The sequence below is a fragment of the Arvicanthis niloticus genome, chromosome 15, assembly GCF_011762505.2.
Source record: "Arvicanthis niloticus isolate mArvNil1 chromosome 15, mArvNil1.pat.X, whole genome shotgun sequence".
Lineage (NCBI taxonomy): Eukaryota > Metazoa > Chordata > Mammalia > Rodentia > Muridae > Arvicanthis > Arvicanthis niloticus.
In genome coordinates this window covers 54,132,901-54,150,324 of record NC_047672.1, presented here as the reverse complement: position 1 = coordinate 54,150,324, position 17,424 = coordinate 54,132,901, and the positions used below count along the sequence as shown (strand labels likewise).

Genomic DNA, 17,424 nt, shown 5'->3' with positions numbered 1-17,424 from the left:
GATCTCTGGAGCTCACTGGCCAGTTAGGTAGCCAAACTTATGAGCTTTAACTCCACAAGAGACTCCTTCTCAGTAATTAAAATGGGCGTAAGCAAGGAAGATGTCTGGTACTAAACCCTGGTTTCCATATATATGTGCACACGTGTACACTCACACCTAAGCACTTACAGATAAATGTACCCACATAAGCAAGTATGCTTCCCAAATACACAAATTGTCTTAAGTACTAAAGATGGTTAGTGTGAGCATATCCACTCGGTAGTTCTTTTCTTACCAAGAGTGAAATACATGCTCTCTTAGTCATTCTGAACTGTGAACATGAGCCCACACATAACTTTGAAAGCCAGCTTCAATGGAAACACAATAACCCCGAACATGGCATGGAGAGTAAGAGTTCATTGATGACAATATTTTTTGCTATTCATCATGGAAGAAACACACAAGAGCAAGCAATCAGTAGCTTTAAAAATAGTTTATTTTTCCCTTCAAAGACACACAAGCATCTGACCATGATACAAAGCACCCCAAATTAAATATAAACTTAGAGTATATTTGTCAGACATGATTCAAGATAAAGTTGATTTTAAAGACAAATGGGTGCCAACCATGGCGACTCGAGGAGGGTTGTACCAGCCAAAGGGTGTACATTATTCTTACAGTGTCTATTAAAATTGGAATCAGCATGTGTTCATCATATACATATTTATCCCAAATCAGTACATTCAGGAGTAGAACTGTTTCTTCTGTCTCTATAATAAAAAGGCCAAAAGCACTTCCTTAACATTCGAAACTTTTCCCTACTAGACTTGGTAAAGTAAGAGAATATGATTGCTAAACATCCTCAATGTGGTTTTCATTACGAAAAAACATGTTTCACATAAAACCTTCATAATATAATCCAGAGGCCAAATTTGTGCATGTTTAAAATTTGAGTCCAGGCTAGATAATTTGTTTTTTTTTTTCTTTCCAGTGTTTTTCATTTTTATAAATATATACCTAACTTTCTACTACTTTAAACATACTCAGAACTCTTTGGGAAACCATGGCCACCTTTCAGTAGCATTAGTGAGACCATTACCCAGGTAGGAGGCCTCCCTAACTTCCCTTCAGACTTACTCCAGATCAAGTTAGTATTGACCAAATCCCAGTATTGAAAAGATACAAACACAGGCTGTGGGCAGAGTGCCAAAGAATAATTAGGAATAATTCCACATGATCTTGCTACAAAAACATCCAGAAAATGAACCATTGCATTCAATATAAGAAGCATTGACCTGAATTTAAATGAGACAGATGCAGAAGGGGCGGAGCCACGCTTCAGACCCAGATGAGGCTTATTGTGGTTCCAATCATTTTACAGCCACCTCCAGGTCAGTCTCCCTAGGAGTCCCCAATAGTCACTTTTGAGGTAGATGCCGATGGCTTAAAGAGAGGTAGGTAAAGTCCAAACTTGTTTTCAATCCCTGCGAATGTTGCAACAGCCAGTTTGTAGCCCCCTACGTGGTCAGGATTGGGAGCAGGCAGAGTAATCCGGGATTTAGGAACCGGCTCGGATCCCATGGGCTTCCTATGAAGAGAATAAAGAGTGTCAACTGACGTAAAAAAAAAATACAAGTAGAAACCAATAAAACCGTGCAACATGAAGCAATGATTGCATTCTGTGTGCTCCCTGGGAAACAACTTTGTGGACACTGTCACAGGAGGCAGACAGCCCCCTGCACTTTTCTCAATGAGAGCCGAGTATTAGAGGCTGTGGACGTTTAGCAGCGCATTCTCCATGACACTTACACGCCTCCGAAATCGACGTAGAACCATCGCTGAAGCAATTCATAAGTAAGCAAGGTGACACCGAACTGGGGCGAGGAGCGGAACACACGCGCTACGACCAGGATGAAAATAACAGACACCATTAGAGTTTTAAGAAATTTCCCTGATACCAAAGGACTAGTTAAGAACCGATTACTTCCGTACCACCAGCTCCTTTCCACAATGCTTTGGGGCCCTCTTCCCGAAGTATCTTTCTGAAGCAGTCCGTCACACCGCTGTAAGTGGTTTGGCCAGCCCGGGCAGCCACCTGTAATCTAGTCTTGATAACATCAGCAGGGGTCACTAAAGATGCTGCAGGCATACCTGGAAGCAAGACACAACACCATCTCAGTCCACTCACATTCTCACTATATAAAAATAACTGTGCTTTGAACTGCTGGCCGTGGAAAGAAAGTTAAGCAGCCAGTGCAATAAAAATGCCCATTTTGCTGTCCTCTGGAAAGCACAATGTGACAGTTCTGTCTGCAAGCCACCACCCCCACCCCCCACACCAACCTTCATTTGTTGTTTCTATTCTTAAATACATAAATATTTTTAAGCAATTATTTATCCGTAACACTATTTCAAGTGGTTGAGAACAAACAGAGAAAGTGGTTTTCAAAAAAATTATTTTCTTTTTTGCTTTCCTGTTGAAATCAGAACCTCACGAAGTTATTAGGGCTGATTTTTCAGAGCTGAAGCTTATTATGTGTTTCCTCTTCATGGTTTCCTGGCTGCTGGCAGCCACAGGACGCTGCTTTCCCTCACACAGCCAGCCACCCTGTACTCCAAAACCCCAACTTCTCTTACCAGAAGGTTGTACCGATAGCTAAGCAAACACCCGGAGCCTATTTGTGACTTGCACACACATCTTTCTCCTAAAATCGATCTATCTAGAAAACTTTAAAACCAAAAGCTTAAAATTTATACTGGTTGGTAATTGATAAGAAAGAATAACAACAACAACAAATCCCTCCTAACAACAATTCCCTCCCAAAATTACCAACAGTAAATTTTTTTACAGTCATTTTTATCCAAAAATGGGGCAGTCCATGTTGAGAGTTTTAAAATGGAGACCATTCAGAAGACACTGTCTCTTACGGTTTTATTACTTTTCCACTATGAACCTATTCCAAACCAAACTGGTCAGATGCAGATGCATAAATCTCCTTTGCTTTTTTTAAGGCTTAATAATTCTGTAAGAATTTCTGTCCAAACCAATATGGTCTGGCTTAGAATTCCATCTCATCCTTCAACAGACAGTTTTAAAGTCACATTGCAAGTGTGTGTGTGTGTGTGTGTGTGTGTGTGTGTGTGTGTGTAGAGGGAAGGTGTAACTACATGCTCCCATTTCTACCAGAAGAGCAGCAAGCGTCTCTTCGCCTTCCATCTCCACTCAACTCCTTTAACACTAATTCTTAGGAACAGTCATTACCCAAACACCGCCTTTTACATATGCGAAGCTCACTCTCTATCCAGTGTTCATCTAAGAAGCAGCATTGCTTCTTAGCTTGGAGGGATTACTGTAATTTTGAGCCAGGAATTTATCTTCTGACATGATGAAAAGAAACTTGAAAGATGCTTGGAAACCTACTGTTCACACTGGCCATTTTGCTTCACTCTGGTTTAGAGAGAGTTTAGCAGGGAATTTCCTCTACACACGAAATGAAGTCCTCCTAACCACACTGCAGGTGTGGTCATGTGATGCTGTGAAAGACACGGGGGCAATAACAAAGGACATGTTCTTTTTTCCACAAAGATACTTTGCATATGCATTGCCTGGTCACGAGAGGATGTTGGAGAGAGAAGAGTATGAAGAATACATGCAATGAGAATAAAAATGACAGAATGAAATATGAAATGCTAAAAGAAACAGATAAACTACTTAATAAGATGCTTGGCAAAGCAGCTTGATGTGTGGTGTATATGTGTGTGTCTGTGTGTGTGTGTGTGTGGTGTGTGTGGTGTGTGGTGTGTGTGGTGTGTGTGTGTGTGCACGTGCTAGAAATCCTATAACCCAAGCACAAGCCCAGTCATCTCGTCTGCAGCCCCACACCCCTAAATGGATGATGTCTTGGTTCTTGTAACTGTTAAAGATGTGTTCTGTAGATTTCTGAGGGGTGTGTATAGGGGGTGTGAGGTTGACATTAAACCTGGAAAACTGAGTTCAGCTACTGTAAAAGTTGGCCAGCAAAAGAGCTTGGTCATCTGAAAGCTACTGATTTTCCAATCCTGAGTGGGCATAGATTATGAATTGATTTGTCAGTTCATCCTCTGCTTTCAAAAGCCCGATGTTACACTGATGAAATGACTTGAGTATAGAAGAAGAGGAGATCAGAAGATAGGAAGGTATCTTCTGTGTCCTCACAGGAAGAGGACATGGTTCATGCATACATGGGGGGGGGTCCTACCCACCACCTCAACAACAGAAATGACACTAGGTACTCAGCAGCCAAAAAAAAAAAACAACTGTGGGATTTCCAGAGAGCCAGCAACTACAGAGGATCTCTGAGAGCAAGAAGAAAACTTGACTTGGTGAATCCAGACAGCTTTGGGAACCAAGACCTTAATTTTTTAAAGTATTGTATCAGGATCAATAACTGTGTTTTCTCCATTTAAGCCTTAAAGGTTAGTACATATTTATTTTAGGTCAAAGCTAAGGCTTTCCACATTATACTTTTAGGCTATTGGCTATATGATCAATCTACTAGGTTAGTGACTGACAGCAACATGATAAAGTTATTCATTAAGAAGGAGGAAAATCAGCCAGGCAGTGATGGTGCACCCCTATAATCCCAGCACTCAGGAGGCAAAGGCAGGAGATCTCTAAGTTCGAAGCCAGTATGGTCTACAAAGTGAGTTCCAGGACACCCAGGGCCACACAGAGAAACCCTGTCTTCAAAAACTAAGGGGGGGGGGGAGGAGAAAATTCTTAAGCTGTTTATATTTCATTTTAAACCTGAACTGAAAGCATCGGTTTTCAATGGATCCATTTCCGCTGACTGTGGCTAGTGGACCCGTTCCTCATGTCCTGTGTATGTTTCTGTCTCTTCTACTTCCAGTTACTTCCTGCTTGATCTCCATTTCTCCACTAGATAAATATACATAGCCGCGGCATGGCTGCAGCATGTATATACCTACCACGGGTATGACTCTAATATGCTTACATCCCCTTTCAACAAAGTGAGGATGAGAGTCACTTTTGCTTTGGCCCCTTTCATGTGTCTTCCAACAGCTCTTCTTGCACAGTAAGTACAAAACCAACGTCAGAGACAATTTGGATCAATTCACACCTTTTATTTTTTCCAGCTCAAACTTTTCTCTGTCAATGCTACTTCAAGTATCCCATGGTGTCCGTCTTAAATTCACTCCTAATCTGGCTGAGGAGAAGGGAGCCCTTTCAAGCAGAGCAGATGCAGGCTCTGCCCTCCCCTGGGATGCTACCACATTGCTGTGGTCAATACCTCATGTCCTGAGCAACTGGGAGGCGTTGTGTTTCAAACTGGAAAGCAGTGTTCTTTTCCTCACTTGTGTCTGTCCTTCTTCCTATTCCTATTCACGGTAGTATCGTTTCAACGGACAGTACCTCTAAGCTATGTGCCCCTCAGTTCTGATTTTCCATCTACATATTTTTATGCCACATTCTAGGGGGTGATCGTTACCATGTCTTTATTTTCTAAAGGTCTATTTTTCTTTGTCCTTATTCTTTACTTAACACAGGTTCTTACTGTGGCACCCAGGCTGTCCTCAAACTCTTAATTCTTCTGCCTTAGCATCCCAAATGTTGGGATTATGGGTAAGAACCATTAAATAGAGCCTAGCTTGGTTTTCTTTGATGATGTCTGCTTTATCATTCAGAACCAAAGAGATTTTTAATTTTGACAATCATTTAATTAATTAAAAAACAAAAACAAAAAAAACCCACTCAAGGCCACTTTGGTCTACGAAGGTTAGCCTCAGTCTTCCTAATGAGAAACTGTCTTAAGATATCAAGTAATCACTGCATTCAACCCTTGAGTCCATCCTCAAATAAACACATAAAATAAGTTTAAAATATCACAGAACTCTGACATGTGTTACATGTCAATTTGCTGATTTTGACCTTGTTTGATGGTTATGAAGGACACAACAGTCCCAGGAAGAGTGGGTGAAGGATTACTATATTGTTTTTACAACTTCCTGTGTACTTACTTTTATTTTAGAATAAAAAGTAAGATAAAAAGAATCACCCCCTCCAAGTTTCCAATTACAGTTCTTGCAAGTTCCCCTGTGGTCCCTAAATTACCGTTTTCTCTGTAATTTTTCAGTTGACGTTCCTTGCTGCCCCTTCCTGTCTGAGGATGGCTGGCTGTCTACTGATACTCGGGATTAAATAAAAGGCTGGCCAGGCACTGCACTCGGCTCTGGGTGGCATCTGCCATACTCCAGACTTACTTCCCTACCACTTTCCTTTTTGGATGGATGAGTACTCTCTGCTGAAGGGTCTAAGGCAGGCTACAGGACCAACCAAAGCTTCGTAAATGCTGACGTATAGAAAGCCAGCTGAACTGTGAAGTGAGAATACTGTATTTCCTACTCCGCTGGGGAAAAGCTGTTAATTTATGTTTTGCTGCACCTGTGGTTAAGGTCTGACACGAGCTTAAGCCTTGTCCTGCTTTCCATCAGTTCTACACGAGTCGTTACCAGGCCAATGGCCCATTCTCTACATTGTAATTCTCAGTTTGTAACTTGCAGACAAATGTTGCTTGATGCTCTAGGTGGCATTGCGAATGGCCAGGCTGACTGTATGTCCAGAAAGGCAGCTTGCTGGTTTCCTGCTTTTAGAATACATTCTTCTGTTTACTCAGAGGTCAAATGGAGGGACCTCCACTTACACTTTATACTATCAATAGCTTTTCCTGCCAGTTTTGGCTTGTGGCATCAACAGTTTCAGACGCAGAGTAGTTGGCTTTCTGAGTACAGATGCTGCCATATTTTATAGCAGTTTAACACATTCTGGAAGAAAGGTGTCTGAGGAGTATGTGCACTTCATGACTCAGATCTGTCTCCATTACTTTATACTTGCAAGGTGCTAAGAACTGAATTATTTAATTATCAAATCTTCTGTGCCAGCAGCTCTCCCCTCCAAAGATTTTGAAACAGACCTCAAGCCACAGACACCCCCCAAAAAAACCCTGCTCCTGACCTGCACCCCAAAACATACAGTAAGTACGCGTTTTAAGCCGAGAGGCTCTGAGTTAGAAATAAAGATATGCTGAGTGTGCTGGGTAGTTTTATGTCAACTTGATATGAGCCATAGTCTTCTGAGAAGAGGAAACCTTAATTTAGAAAATGCCTCCTTAACACTGGACATAGGCAAGCCCTCTGTGGGTGGTGCCATCCTTAGGCTGGGTAGTCCTGCATTTTAAGGCAGTAGTCTGAGAAAGCCACGAGGAGCAAGCAAGTAAGCAGCATCCCTCCATCACCTCTGCTTCAGCTCCTGCCTCCTGGTCCTTGCCATGTTTAACTTTTTACCCTGACATCCTTCAAGGATGAAAAATGGTGTGGAAGCATGCGCCAAATAAAATTTTTCCTTCCCAAGTTGCTTTAGGTGGTGGTGTTTCAGCACAGCAATTGTAACTCTGACTAACACACCAGGTGAGTGCACAGAGAATGGGACGGCTGTGGGGCGAAACATCAGCACAGAGGTGGTAACGCCTCCAGAACTTCAAGGCTAATGTCACTTCATGTAAAAACAAACAAACAAACAAACAAACAAACAAACATACTTTCTACCAGCAACCTCAGTTCCCAGAATCTATTTCTTCAAAAAAGAGATATAATCTAAAACAAGGTGAAGTCTTTGAGCCTAAAGATTCGCTTTGTTTTGATAAAATCGCTTATATAAAAGTTTCAGTAATTTGGACAGTTCTGAGTATCTGTGATTAAGAAGTATATGATTCTATCTCTTTATTAAATTTTATTTTAAAATCCTGGATTGGCCTCATGATTTCCATCAGCTTTATGTTTACCTTTTCTTGGGCATCACTTAGGCATTTGATAGATCATAAAAATGTAGTACATATATGCAATAAATGTGCCGGCCATTATTAGTGTCTACATGACTAATCTGGAATGAACTATAATCCAGAAATGGAAGGAACATCTGAGAGAGATTTTTTTTTTACTTGGTTTAGAGTGGATGGATGCACTTCTAGACTGGGCCTTTGAGGTAGGAAGACACACGTCTTTGATCCGAGTCTTGAGCTTGGAAGACACACCTTTAATGTGGGCCATGCCTTCAGCTGGTAGTCTATATAAAGAATAGAAGAAGGAAGCTTTTGCTCTTTGCCTGCTTGCCCTTACCTTGCTAGCACATCCATTCATTCGCCAGCATCACTCACTTCTTTGGGATCTAATATATTCTGAAGGCCATCTGAGGCATCTATCATTATGGACTTTCTTTTCATAGCCAGACACTGTTGGAGTAGCTAAACTATAGCCTATACGGCATTACAAGAAATTTCTTCTATCTATCTATCTATCTATCTATCTATCTAGCTATCTATCTATCTATCATTTTTCTAGAGATTCATCTTATAAGTTCTGTTTCTCTAGAGAACCCTGACTAATATAATGAAATACTATTTAGCTGCAAAGAAAAGAATGGTATTATAAAATGTGCAGGTAAACAGACAGAACTAGAAAAGAACAAACATATTGAGTGAGGTATTTCAGACAACGAGAAGCAAGTATTTCATGTTTTCTCTCATCTGATGCTCCTAGCTTCAAATCATCGGAAGAGAATATATAAAAACTAGAAGAGTAAAGAGGGAGGCAGATGTGTAAGTGTGGCCAGGCTTTAGCTGGAGGGGAGGGAGATAAACACAGAAGGACGGAGAGTAAAATAACTCAGGATATCTGAAAAGATAATAAGGAGCCATAATATTAGCTATCTACTTAAAGATACCTATAACATATATAAGTGTGTATATACATATTCACAAAGAATGTCATCCCCAAGAGCCATATGCTATCTAATAAGAACCTTAACACAAGGCATGAAACACCCTCTTTAGAGTTGCTGGTCAGTGTTATCTAAGAGAATCCCAAAACATTATAGGCTATTGTTGGTGTTGTAGGTTGCCACCTATGGGAGAAAGGATAAGTTTCTATTGCTGCAGACACTACCCACTTCGGACATAGGACCAAGAGGACCAGACCTGCGATATGACCTAAAAGCCTTCTTCCTGGGGACCATCTTTCCTAGTACCAGAAAGCACCATGCAGGTTTCCAAAGGAGAGCAGAAATCAAGAGTCCTACCCTACTATGCTGCCTCTGAACCACAACAACTGGCATGACATAATAACCCTAAAGGTGCAATAGTGGCACATATACCTGGTGGTAACCAACAGTTTTCTAATTGGACTTAAGGCCTGATCAACAAAAAATGGAATCCTACCTTCTGCTAGATACCTAGCCAACTACCTAGGACTAGTAAAGTCATAGATCTTGGAGGAGAACCTACAATTGCCAGATTAGTAAACCAGCATAACTCCTAACTACATTCTAAATATTTGTCCTTGTACCCACAGATACCTGTAGTTCTGAACCCTCATCAAGGAAACTTCTCTTTTCAACAAAGACCATTACAGAAAGCCACAACTGAGCAAAATGCAGAGTGGTGGATTCTAGTCCCAAGTGATACATCCACAATACATTACAGCTTCTGTATCTAAGGCTCAGGAATATTCATCGAAGAGGGGCAGGTAGATTGTGGGAGCCAGATGAACATAAAGTTTGCTGCGATATTGTGTCTCCTAGAAGTCTTAATAATAACAGAGATGCTTAAATATGAACTTAACAAGGATGATGTCAGTAGTCATGCTAACATATAAGGGTAAAGCTTAAGGCCTCAACAGTGTTAAAACAAAGCAAAACTAGAGACACCTAGGAAATGCTGAAAGCAGGAAAAACAGTCTTCCCCCGGGAAGAGAATACAAATTGATTATCCAATAGCAAATGGTCAACTCTGAAAGCATACACATAATATATAACACCATATAGAGTGAGCAGGTTGAATGTACATATTTAGAACACAGACATACACACACTGCTGTAACAACCATTAGAGTAAAAGAGGCAATCATTTTGAAAAGGAAGGGGTGACAACACAGACTTAGGAAGGGCTGTAGGGAGAAAAGGGAAATAGTATATTAATATTATAATCTCAAAAAATTATAATGAAAAATAAGGGTATGATTATCCATCAGTTAAAACTATGTTTAAGGAGTTGAAAATTATACACATAAGAAAATCGCTATCGTTGAACTGACATGATGTCAACTACTTTAAATCTTTGTCTTTTTATTCTACTTAATTCTTTAGTGAAGCTAAGACTGTTTTTATCCCCAAATTCGAAGTGGGCCAAGAGGGAATCAATGGCTCCTGTGAGTCACAGAGGTCTGAGTGGGAAAATGAATCTGACCCATGCAGCCAGATCCCACAGCACATTCCACTAACCACCAGCCTACAATAGTCAACAACGCTGCTGATAAGATGAAGTACAAACACAGGTACAGTGTGACTGAAACTCCATCAGAAACTACTCAAGTAGGCAAAAGCAAAAATGTTAGAGAGATGGCTCAGAGGTTAAGGCAAATGCCACCAATTCTGCCAATCCAAGTTTGATCCCCGAGAGCCACACAGTTGAAAGTAAACTGATTCCTTCACTGTGTCTTCTGGGCTCTGTGCACCTGGGCGTATGTGTATATACATACCTTCATAAAGTACATGAATACTTTTAATAAGAAAATTAAATTAAACAGAAACTCTCTTCTAGTAATAGAATCATGAATAATATTTGCCCTTTAAAATATTTTTATCATAAGCTGTATGTATCACTTACATAATCAGGAAAAAGAAAAGAAAAGAAATGTTCAGCTCTAGTAACACAGGCTAGCTAGCATATTCCTACACAGACATGAAGTTGGTTCCCTGTGCCTCTTTTCCCTGAGAGAAAAGTGAACTATTTTCTATAGTTTGAGGCAAACAAGGTTAAGAGCTAGTCCTCCATCCTGAGCTCAGCTCTACTGTTCATCCTTCATTTCCTATCTGGTACTTGTGGAGTGATTTAATGGGCCGATTCTTCTAGAATCTAGATTCAGCCTACATATTTACTGAACACCTGAGTCATGATAGATGCTATGCTAAAGGCCTCCCATGATGCTCCCCCTCCATTTGACACACCCTGGACTCTGTAGTATTATCTCTATTCAAAGCCAAGGAAATCAAGTCTGGGGAAGCAGCAATTTGTCAAAGGTCACACATCAACAAGTGGCACTTAGTTTTCCTGCAGCCCTAACCTTACTCAATTGGCCGGTCTGAAATAAATTGTATAATGTCTTCTTTCCGTTTCTCCTCATGTAGACATACATAAATGACAACTCGGGACACAGTGAAAACATGGCTGAGTTGGAAATGGAAATAAGGATTCTGTATTCCAGATCTTGCTACCTTAGTGATGGTGTTTGGATCTCATTACTCAAGCAATGAAAATCCTCAGTCGCCCAGGACAGAACAGCCCTGGCTCAAAGACCAGCATCCATGCCTTCGAGAAAGCAAATGTTAAGTATAAAAGAGAAACGCCTTCCTGCTATTGGGGTTCCTGCAGAAGAAGGGAGGCATGAAGTACTGATTCAAAGCTGGGGTTCACCTCCATTCTTGTTTCCCAGCTCTAACTTCCAATGATGAGAACATCATGTCTACCAAAAATGTTTGGAGCCAGGAAGCTCCGGACTGCCCTAGGGCTTGTTAAACTCATGATAAGCTTATTATTACTTAAAGAGCTAATGTAGCCAGATTCATCCCATAGCTTCTCTGGACAAGGAGTTCCCAAAAGCCAAGTGCTGATTCCCCCACTGTGCTGATAATCAGTATCTATTTTTAAATCCCTATTTTTTGTGTGTAATATTCCTAACTATTCTAGCACAGCACTAAAGACAGAAGACAGTCAGTTCTGAGATTCACAGAAAATACATCTAGCCCCTGACCTGACAGCCACTTCAAGAAATAAATCTAATCACCCTAGTTATTACACTAGTTTTCTTATACTTCTTCTAACTATATAATAATAACTTTGCTTAAATCCTGAATAAGCTTACATGCAATCATTTGTTTAGGGGGTGAGCCTTTAACGTTTTAAAAAGTTCAGGTCAAACCATTTTTATTTTTGTGTTACTAAGTGAAATTAGGAAATAATACAGAATTTGACTTAGACTCTACCAGTACCACAGAAACTAAAGAAACAAAGAAATAAATCAAAACGAACCAATCACTAGCAAACACTTTCTAAAAGCTAAAGTATATCTAATAATCTAATGTGTCAAAATACAAATTAATTTCTTATCTGCCTTCTAGAAGCTATTTAAAGAGGGTCACGTGGACTCAGCAGAAAACTGTCAGGAAAAAAAAAAATCCTATTTCTGTAACATGGGTGGAGTTAGGCTAGATCCTGGAGGGTTTGGGGGTGGGTGGTGGGAAAGCTCAGTGCTGCACGGATAAGACTTACCAGCAATAGCACCAGCTAAGAGAAGGCTTCCAGGGCTGACCTGCCCGTCTTCATTTGCAAAGGAAGCCTTCACATGGGCATAGCAAGGGAAGTAGATGGCCGAGAAAGGAATGTCCCGCAGAAAACACGCTTTGGCTCCCTGTGAGGTTTGTAAGGGGAAGAAGAAAAACCACATGAAACACACATCCCATTGAGAAGGTCAGGCTTCTCTGGAACTTACCTCAGGACAAAATATTCCTGGAGAAGACCAAATCTGTACTCATGCACTGAGAGAGGGAACAGTAAAGTGCAACCCGAGTTCTTGAAGCAACAAGCCTGAGTTTTGATCTTCCAAACACGACTAGCTTTGTCATAGGGTGTGCGAACATGGGAAAAGGGAGTTCACGGTCACTGTAAGGTGGAGCTTTCAGTCAAAACAATTTTGGAACTCTGCCTGTGACTCTTTTCAAGTCTCAATGGGCAGAAGACACTGGCATTTCAAGGAAGATCTGTTGGCAGGTCTCAAAGTAAGGAAGGAGGCAACAATCAAGGTGCCTCTCTGTTTATACAGGAGGAGAGAGACAAGCTATGTAGGTGCAACGGGAGAGGTCCAATTTTTTTTTATTATTTGTGAATCTGATGAAAGTGTTGGAGTCTTTCCCAGAAAAAAATTACATGTACATAAAAATATATCTTTTTTGAGAGTTCTTGGATTCTTTTCCTTGTTGAGGGTTTATGAAATATTGATGAAAACCTACCTAAAATATTTACCGTAATTCTGACACATTTAAGAGCTCAATGTAGAATAATTAACTCCAGAAGTGAAGTTTTCCCTAAATAATTTCTGATGCCAAAATCATGCCATGCGGAGGCCCCCAAGCATTGATGATACCAAGAAAAAAATCATGGTGTTATAATGCAAGCTCCAACACATATACTGTTTCTCAGGCAGGTTGAGTGGGAAGGAAATTATCTTTTCAACACTTAATGATTTAATACTGTTTCTTTCATTGGTTTCTAATGCTCCAAATTCCCACCAATTATAAAGATTCCCAAAAGAAAATAACGAACCCATTCAGACTCAACAGATTGAGCTGCATCCAATGCCACGCATGGAAATCTGGATATGCAGTATCCAGGGCTTCTGTCTGATGCTGGTTCCAGTCGGTCACAGCTCTCTCTCTCTCTGCACTCCTCTGTCACTCACTGAAACTGACTTTCCCTACCAAACACATTTCACTCGTGCCTGCAACTGAGATCCCAGAGTATATACAAACCCTTCAGTCTTTTTTTTTTTTTTTTTTTTCACAGAAACTGTTATTAGTCCAGGTCTACTGCAACTTAATTAGTTGTCTTACACAAGTAATACAAGTGGAACTTTATCCTTAATCCTATTAAATTTAATCCCAGTTTAGCTGAACCTTCCAACCAGAACAAAAGCTTGAAATCTGGATGCTGTCCAGACCTGACTGGATGTGGATATTCCTCTTTTGACTGACCTATGGAGACTTCACGTGCTCGTTCTGCACGACGGTATTAAAAAAAGGGCTGGCCCCCACTCAGGTACTGTGTTGCCAGTCAGTTCATGCAAGTAGGTCGTCACTCTCCAAACTGTTAGATGCTGAATAGAAAATAAGGTCCTCACTTCACAGATGTAAAACCCGATGCCGGGATGTTTATCTATCAGCTGCATAGTTGAAGGTTGTGCTCCAGTGCAATCTTAGAGATAACTGCAGACAAGTCTAAAGCTGTAGATGCTGAGATTTTGTCTCCCAGCTCTCAGCTTTTGGGAGGTTGGCAGTTGAGTGAGGTGTGAGTATCTACTGACATGTACATGTACAGTGATTCCGTTATGACGTGTTCGTTAAATAGTCTCAGGGAATTAGTCACCCCCTTTGAATTTCTCCTTTTCTCCTCCAGTTTGATTCTTCCCTCAGGGTGTCCTGTGAGTTCTAGTTATCTGTTCACACATGTGTGCTGTCTATGAGAAACACACCACAAAGGCAATTCCAATAAACATCGGTTAAATACGGCTCCCTCCCTATATAGAAAAAAAAAATCACCTCACATTATTCCCAAAATAAATCATAAGGATTTCTTCATTGATATGATTTTTTTTCTATAGATTTTTCTTTTTACTATACCTCTACCCGTAAAGGTCTCCAGTATTACATTTCACAGCCATACCCCCGTCCTGTCTTTATTTCTTTGCTAATAATAGCTTCTCCTAAGGAAACTAAATTTCTCTGTAGAGAAATTTGTCTATAGAACATAACGTGTATTTAAAAGCCTACAAATTTAATCTGGGGTCCATTGTTGCCACTTCGAGATCACCACGGCAAACACAGTAAATGTTTTAGAGCACTGTCAACAGGAATAGAAGTGACAACTCGGGCTCAGACCGTGCTGAAGCTGCTCTGGCTCACTCCTTTGCTCCTTAAACCCACAGTGCATGGCTTAGGCTTGTTTTGATCAGGAATGATATGGCGTCTCCTTCCTTCGGCCTTTAGTTGTGCAGTCTATAATCTTATTTCACTTGCTCCTTTAGCACCCTCATGCCTTTCCTTGGTTTGGGACGTCCTGCAGATAGGTTCCTGTATCCTCACTCCTTTCAAAGCTTTGTTCCTCCAGGTGCCTCTCACTGATAACCCTAAGTCCTGTCAGCCACAGCCATCAATGCTCTATTCATCTGAGCCGCTACGGTGTCCCCGTCGCTCCTCACCTTCTTTGATGATTGCTCTGCTGGGGATGCCGACCTTTTAAATATCATCTCTTCATTTATTTAACCTCCAAACACCACCGTCTCTATTGAGCATCTTCTAAGGAGAAGATGGACAGGCATAGATTCCATATGGCTCCACCCTGTCTGCATCTTCTCCATGTCGTTCTGAGTTTTCATACTTACATACCTGCCCATTTCAGTGTTCGTGTTGCCTGCTTCCGATTGGAAACAACCAGAAATAAGGGATGACTACCTGATTTAATTTATAAAACAGCTCTAACAAAATCTGGGGGTGCCAGGCATGTTCTTGATGCCAGTGATCGTTGCTTTGGTGATGTCAGTAGGAGGAAGGAATACAACTAGAAAGATGCACAAGAGACTTTGGAATGGGTTAGCTTTCTAGAATAACACTAACTCACTTCTTTGAAAAGTATTCTCAAAAGCAAAACCATTAGTTTTTGAAACAAACATCCATTATTTGTTTGAGACTGCCAAACTGTAGCAGAAAACAGTCATTTTGTACCAGTTTTTAAAAAGCAAGATCAGTTTGTTTCAGGTTCTGTAGATTCAATGTGAGCAAAAGCCATGCATAAGAAGGCAAGGAGTGCAGACTGAAAACACTCCTGGGACATAGGAAGAGCACAGGCACATGCAGAACAGCTGAGTTCCCCAAGAAGCATCCTTATCTCCCAACATCCCTCCTTTCTTGAAAGCATGAGTCAATTGTACATCCCTATGAGAAGATGTAAGGAGATTGAAGGGATGAATAAAGTCTGAAGGCAACTGACCTGGTAAGAATCAACTTAGAAAAAAACAAAACAAAACAAACAAACAAACAAAAAAACCAAAAAAAGAGAAGCAGAGCTGCACCTGTAACACGAAGGCACACGGTAGGAGTAGCACGCAGTAGGAGTAGCACACAGTAGGAGTAGTACCTGTAACAGTATGAACACTCAGGAGGAACAGGCTATATTCTTCCAAGAAACAGGCAGTGTGGTCAAACAATTTATATAAACCCGAACAGACGTTAGGCTGTGTTAGAGGTCTTAGGCTGCCAATGATATGAGAATACAAAAGACATGGAACAGGCCAGGAAGGAAAAAAAACCTCCATAGGCAGGATGGCCATGCCAGCAAGGGAAGCCTACCACTGCTTCTTTTACCTACCTACTCAGATAGGAAGCACACTCCACGGAAGGGCCTCCACTTGGTACTGTGGAGGAAGTGCTAAGCCCTGGGAACAACTTTACACTCTCAAACACCCAGGGGCAGAGGAGGGAGTGGGGCTGCAGGAAGGCGTGAGTAACACCTGTTGCAGTCCTGTGACATACCCACTGTCGCAAAAAATGAGAGGGACAAATGTGGGCAGAAGGATTGTGTTTCCTCGACTCTCCTTTGGTGCCTACCTCTATTGTTCCCTAAACCTGTCCCTCTTCAACAGATTCTTTTCAGCAAATCATTCTGCTTGAGTCAGAAGGTGACCTTAGTCTCTCCTGGTCAGCCAAGGCATCAGAATCCAATCTTCCTGGAGAGGTAACTTCAAAACCTATTCAATTTCCCAGGCCTCCTTTTCTTGACCACTCCCTCCTTCTAGGTCTTAGTGACAAAGGCAGGTGCCAATTTGCAGGGCTGCCTTAGGCAATCCCTGACCTGTTGCTCCCACACAATGAAACGGGAAGCAGGATGCTAAAAGGGCTTTTGGGGGGGTTTCCAAGGGTGGAGAAAGCTACTTCTCTACCAGATCGCTTGATAAATTCTTCATTCTGTGGCCAACACTCATTTCCCGGCCCAATCTTTCAAAGGGGAAGCTGCTTGGTTTGAGTTCTAACTGTCCTTATATAGTCTGACTGAGTGGTCAAATCATTCTCAACGGGCTACCCCGCAACAAAGAGACAAGCTGTGCTTCTCTGCAGCCTGCATCAGCAATGCGGAAATCACAACTTCAGTCACTGAAAATTAACAAATCGCATAGAGTATGCCGTTTAAGTCCTTATTTTTTTCTGCTCCCGTATGGAAATGGCCAGATTCTCTGGCTTCTTTTTCACTAGTTATCTAGGTGGATTTTCCTTTATCCTCTGATTGGCCTTGGATTATCAGAGTACACAGTAAAATCACATATGGAAAAATTACTAAACGTAAAATATAACCTTCTAACCTAATCATTAAAGTACCCTCTATCTCCAAAGAATGGGAATTATTGCTTTTTTTAAATGAAAGGTTCATTGATGAACAGATGGGAGCAATAAAAGCATTTCCAGGCAACCTAATATGCAAATAATTTTGATCTGATGACATTCCAGTTCTAAACCATTCCAATACCTTCCATCACCATGCCTACTTACAGATAACCCAAGTGTCTTTAAAGATA

At 41.1% G+C, this 17,424-nt stretch overlaps 1 protein-coding gene across 1 annotated transcript in view; it reads right to left on the bottom strand.

The window, feature by feature from the left end:
* Positions 1-457: 457 nt before the first annotated feature.
* Slc25a13 (solute carrier family 25 member 13) overlaps positions 458-17,424 on the bottom strand; it is a 169,821-nt gene continuing 152,854 nt past the window's right edge. Inside the window, exons 15-18 of the mRNA XM_034519298.2 lie at positions 12,357-12,495; positions 1,972-2,130; positions 1,789-1,879; positions 458-1,567 (exon numbers count right to left, since the gene is read on the bottom strand). Of these exons, the coding sequence (XP_034375189.1) occupies positions 1,381-1,567; positions 1,789-1,879; positions 1,972-2,130; positions 12,357-12,495 (576 nt within the window). The 3' untranslated portion in view covers positions 458-1,380. The remainder of the gene's footprint in view (positions 1,568-1,788; positions 1,880-1,971; positions 2,131-12,356; positions 12,496-17,424) is intronic.